Here is a 6,000-nt window from a genome sequence, read left to right on the forward strand (position 1 = left end):
TTTTCTTGAAAAAATAAATTCCAAGGCTGCTGGCTGGACTTGAGGGAGATGGAGTTTGTAACATGCATCTTGTTTAGCTTTTTTAAGGGGGGTTAAGCTGTGAACAAAAATGTGTCAGGCTAATATTGGCAGAAAAATATCTTTCCATGTAATCTGCAGTGATCTCAAAGAGGAAACACAAAGAGCACATTTAGAATCACTAGCGGTGTTGAACAGAAAGAGCTGTGGGTTCATGGTATCTATTTAGAGTAAGTAAATATCTTCAGTTTCAGAGTAAATCTCTAGCTGCCCTCAGAAAAGCAGTTGTAGTAATACCTCTTGGGGTCACTGGTACCTTGATCAAAACAGACTTTTTGTGTGTCATAGAGAGGACATGAATAGAATCTCTAGAAACAGTCTTGATTGTCTTGCTGAAAGGACCTTTGTGATTTAGCTGCTCTCAGTGTTTCCTCCCACTGCTGCTTTCCCAAGCCTTTAATTGCATGATGACAGTGATGTGAACAGCATGGATTGGCAAGGTATTCAAAAGGAAAAACATCCTTTCTTAAGGAACCCAGGCTTGCAGTAGGGAAGATAATTTGAAATGGTGATTGTGTCTTGTCCCTCATTTTGCTCCTTAGGCTGCAGAGGATGCTGCCAGCAGGTCGGTCTTTTATCGCCATGGATACCAAAGAGATCCCCCAGATTCTGCAGCAAATCTTCACATCTACCATGTTGTCAAGTGCCTAAACATCACTGATGTCACAGGGCGTGATTTCAAAGAAGAAACCCACTCCCGGTGGAGATATGAACCCTAAAGCTGAGGATAAATACAGTTATTAATAAAATACATGTTGTTTTCTAATCAGCAAACCAACACAAATCTGCATGGCAAAGAATTGCGGTGGGGCGGAGGTAAATTGCAGAATGGCAACAGAGCAAATGTTTTTTCCGGAGGGACAAATAAATAAAGGACAATTAGTGATCATTCCTCTGCCTGCTGTGCTGCCAGCATTATGGTATCATCTCACCCTGTAAACATGGTTCACTGGGATTTCATAATATTATGCAAGGCAGAGCCAGGCAATCTGTTTCAGTGTTTTGCTTGCATATGTTTGAATAGGTAGCAAACTGCATCTCTGATTGAAACAGGACTGCTCTTGTCAGGCAGGAAACCCTTCCTTCTTCCGCTGTTGCTTTCATGTCCTGACGAGCATCGAGGCTTCACTGTTGGATGCTGGGAACAATGGAGCAGTTTGGAAACACTGACCATGACATGTAAACATTCATTATCTGATCAGATACGGTGTTCAGGGTTGTCAGACCTAGAGAAAGTAGCTGTTAAGAAGGGAAAAAAAAAAACCCAAAATAGCTTCTTTCAATTCAGCCTATGAAAAGTAAGGGGAAAGGGTCAAAACGGTCTGAAGAAACCAACTGTCTCTGTTTCCAAGGAGGAACTACTGCTGTGTCTCCTTTGCATGACCGATGATGCTGTCCTGCTGCACTGTTGCACAGAGCTCTTCTGTGATCTGTTCTGCTTTGGTCTTTTGAAGATGAAACTGGAGGAAAGATCTTGGCATGAGAAAATGAGTTCTTTTTTATAAAGGAAAAGGAAAAATATCTATTTTTATTTTAGCAAGATATCTGTGTTGGGGTATATTTAATATCCGGGGTAGTTGTAAAGACTTCCTCTATTATTCATCAGCTGGTGTTTGCGTTGTCCCATGAGGCAATGATCCCTCTATATCTACTGAAGAATTGATGTCTTGTAGGAGCACAGGAGTACTGAAAGTGTACTGAGAATTGAAAGTGTGGTTTAACTAAGCAGGAGGGTGTGCATCATCGCTGATCTCTGTTGGTATTAATTTGTGGGTAACTGAGTAGAAAGAAAGTCAAGGAACAGTACATATAAAAATCTGAAGGAACTGCAATACTTCACTTCTAATATTTCTCTTAATCCCATAGTTGCTCAAACCTCGCTGTGACTGTTGTATTTGGAGAAGAGGAGACAAATTAAATTTGATCTTGTTAAATACAACCATAGGTGTTTTAAATGATGTAGTTTCTGGTGGTCATTCTTTACTCCATCAGTCCTGCAACAAAAATCTTTCCAAGGCATCAAAAATGTCCCATATTTAGGATGTGTTTTGAAGCCTGGCCAGCTTCAAGACTCTGTATGGCAAGAGAAGACGGAAGACGTTTTTCAAAGGCTTGTTAGTATTGTTATGATAACTATATATGTGAAAACAAAGAGGTTGAAGATGCAATTCCTGTTTGGAGAGAAGGGAATTGGGAGGAGAATGTTGGGAAGGTTATCGCTGGCTGGACAAACACATGTACACGCACATGCACATGGGTGCAGCTACAGAGGGGAAGTAAGCTTCAAAATGTAAATATCTTGGTCCTGTAAACATATGACGAGATACTAGATGCAATAAAGAACTGACATATTAATGTCTATTAGTGAATATGGTTTTATATGGGAATTTCTTCAGCGCCTCTGCTTTAATTGCAAGTAGCCCTTCAAAAAAGAAGCATTTTATCACAGTTAATTAGCAAATATTCTGTACACTTTGTAGAGTACTTGAGTGGATAAGCTTTCTCACATTGGATTTACATGCAGTTGTATTTATATAATACTGTTATATTTATTATAGAAAAATACCCACATTATTTAAGGTAAACTTTAAGGTAAATCTAATTTTAAACCTTTTGTTTTATTATTCCTGTAAGTTGTATTTCATGCCAGACTATTTAAAGTTACCTTTCCGTACTTTTTGTTTTTTAAATTTCTTTCAGGAGATATCTGTTGTGTTTCAGTTCATGTTTCATGGTCCCGCAGGATACAGCCATGTCTGGGGCCAGACCTGGGTAGGAGAGTGTCTGGGAGAGGCTGGAAGCAGTTCTCAGTAAACTTGGAGAGAAAGGGAGAATAATTGAATGAAATATCTTTCCCGTTCAGAAGGAGGGAGTTTGGGTTTTGTTTTTAACAATGCTTCATTGCAGAGCATATTCAACCCCGCAGCATCTCTCTAAATTGTAACAGTTCAGGGCAAAGTTTTCCCCAGGCTGTGCGTCTCTCACCTGCTTTAATGCCCATCCCTGCCACAGGGAAATCAAACCAGCACTGCTTTTTCCTGTCTTGCAAGGACTGGCAGTGTTATTTCACTGCTCAGAAATTCAGCAAATACTCCTCCTTTATGTCCCTTGAACTTGCAGAGCTTCTTAATATGCATTTATTTTTAATTAGTAAAATGCTTAAGAGTAATGTGGCTTGATTTAACCAACAGCAGTGACTGCTCTCATTGCAATGCATGCACCAGGGTTGTGGCTCACTCATTCTTGCTGAATGCATGTCAAAGTATTTTTCGTCTCTTCTCACAATTTATTAAGGCACTTTTGCACGCACCGGTTTTTATGAAAAGGCACTGTTTCGGTGAATGGATAGAGCTGCTGGTTGGGGTGAGTCCTGACCTATTGCTAATGCTTTAATAGCATTAGTCACATCAGCAGCAGTGATTTTAACTACCTCTTGTAAAGCAGATGCTCTGTGTGTTCATGCTCACTCTCTGATTAGTAACAATACAAAGTCACTTAGGATTATTACTTACTGAGGTGCAAAAAAAATACAGAAAGCCCAGGCAGGTGTGATTTCAGTCAGAGCAAAGCCCATTTGATATTTAGAGACATAAGCAGCCTCATGCAGCTACATGTAAACGTGACGGGTTAGCATGAAGTGCAACAAGAGTTAGGAGGGACTTATAATCTTGGACTCCAGCTATGGGGTTCTTTTCCCCCCCACTTCTTTGTTTTACTGACACCAGGTGCCAAACATGATTGTGAATGTTGTGCTACAGCTTGTCCATTAGCCTAATAAAATTAAGACTGAAGATCCTAGTCGCTGATCAAATATACTGATGTTGCGTTCCAGCAAACAAGCGAACAACAGGAGATTGAGACACTGTATGACGTGAAAAAACAAACCAAAAAAAGAACCCCAATGCCTACTTGAGAGCACAGGTAAGAGATGCAAGAATAATAGAGGTTTTCTTTATCTATATAGTTAAGATTTTTTAAAAGTAGACATTACAAAAAAATATTAAAATAGTTGGACAATAAGAAACCAAGCAATTGTCGTATGTTGGCTGTTGCACATTATGGTGTTTATTAATAATAATGTCCCTGTAAAAATGAGAATATGCAAGATACTTATGGAGAAATAAAAATCAAATTCCTAACCATGTATTGAATCTGGAAAGCTGGTTAGAAAATTTAATTGGGTGGAACGTCTAGATCAGAAAATGTTCAAGGTTGAGTCTAGTCTAGTGCTTTAAATGCTACTGGTTTAGTGTAAATAGGTAAAGCTCTTCAGTTTATCTACTGGAAGGGAAGTTTGGGGTTGGATCGTAGGTAGTTGTGCTTCTCGGGCAAAAGTCTATTATGGCCTTATTTAAAAAAAAAAAAAAAAACCAAACAAACTAAACAAACAGCAACAACAAAAAAGTTCCTTGCATTTTATCACTCACTGTTCATAGAATGACCCGAGTTAGAAGGGACCCACAAGGGTTATGGAGTCCAACTTCTACTCCTGTATAGGACAACACCAAAATTCACACTACATGTCTGAGTGCATCATCCAAATGCTTCTTGAATATTGTCAGGCTTGGTGCTCTGACTACTTGCCTGGGGAGCCTGTCCCAGTGCACCACCACCCTGTGTGAAGAATCTTTTCCTGATATTCAGCCTGAACCACCTCTGGCACATCTTCCTGCCATTCCCTTAGGTCCTGTCATTGGTCACCAGCAAGAAGAGATCAGCACCTACTCCTCCTCCTTCCCTTGTGAGGAAGTAGTGCTGATTGATGAGAAGCTCAACACGAGCTGGCAGTGTGCGCTCGCAGCCCAAAAGGCCAACCGTACCGTTTCTTGGGCTGCATCAAAAGCAGCGTGGCCAGCAGGGCGGGGGGGGGGGGATTCTGCCTCTGTATTCTGCTCTTATGAGAACCCATCCAGAGTATTGTGTCCAGTTCTGGAATCCTCAACATAAGAAGGATATGGAACTGTTGGAATGGGTCCAGAGGAAGGCTACAAGGATGATCAGAGGGCTGGAGCACCTCCCATACAAAGACACGCTGAGAGAGTTGGGCTTGTTCAGCCTGGAGAAGAGAAGGCTCCGAGGAGACCTTATAGCGACCTTCCAGTACCTGAAGGGACTACAAGAAAGCTGGAGAGGGACTGTTTACAAAGGCTTGTAGTGCTAGAAAGAGGGGCAATGGGTATAAACTGGAGAGAGGCAGGATAATCCCAGGATACAGTTGGCCCTCTTGGTTGCCAGGGCACACTGTTGGCTCATGTTCAACTTGCCATTAACCAGAACCCCCAGATCCCTTTCTGCAGGGCTGCTCTTTCTGCCGGTATGTGAGGAGAGCAAACAAACTCTCTTGTCCTGACAATGAACATTTTAGAAAAGGAAAGTCAACATTTCTCTCTCTCAGCCCCTGTACAAAGTATGGTAATGACACTCAACACATGGAAGCATCTTGCATGGTCTGTGATGTGTGGAAGACATTTTATCCAACATAATAGGTGTCCAACAATCCCTGAACATCAAGTGAAGCAAGTTATAGTCTTTAACCCTGAAATGGTGCCTTGGGCTTAGTTAGTGAATAACAGATATTGAGTCCCAAAGCATTGGAGCATTTTGGAATATTCCACCTCCTCAAGACCCTCCCATATCAGTTGGCCTAAAATGCCTCTCACACCATATGGAGCTGTGCTATTCGGATATATTTTCCAAGTGGAAAAAATCAGCATTGACATGACCGTGCTCTTCATTATGAATGTTAGTAATCCTCCCAACTCTAACTCCAGGAGGTGTGATTGTTTACAACCGTTTGTAGCAAACAGATTATCGAAGAAAAAAATATACTTCAACTGGAAAAAGGATTCCATCTTTCTAGAAATGAGCTTTACAGAAGACATTTTAACCCTTAAAAAGATAAAGGGTCTTTATCACCAGTCA

At 40.9% G+C, this 6,000-nt stretch overlaps 1 protein-coding gene across 3 annotated transcripts in view; it reads left to right on the forward strand.

Moving 5' to 3' along the window:
* The window catches only part of VWA8 (von Willebrand factor A domain containing 8), a 186,201-nt gene extending 182,028 nt beyond the window's left edge, over positions 1-4,173 (forward strand). For 2 of the 3 annotated variants that reach the window (XM_054058269.1, XM_054058276.1), the window contains one exon: positions 621-4,172. In XM_054058269.1, coding sequence (XP_053914244.1) covers positions 621-729 — 109 coding nt within the window. In that variant the 3' untranslated portion in view covers positions 730-4,172. Of the gene's footprint in view, positions 1-620 lie in introns of all 3 variants that reach the window. The other variant, XM_054058259.1, reaches the window with a different exon arrangement.
* Positions 4,174-6,000: the final 1,827 nt, after the last annotated feature.

The sequence above is a fragment of the Cuculus canorus genome, chromosome 1, assembly GCF_017976375.1.
Source record: "Cuculus canorus isolate bCucCan1 chromosome 1, bCucCan1.pri, whole genome shotgun sequence".
Classification (NCBI taxonomy): domain Eukaryota; kingdom Metazoa; phylum Chordata; class Aves; order Cuculiformes; family Cuculidae; genus Cuculus; species Cuculus canorus.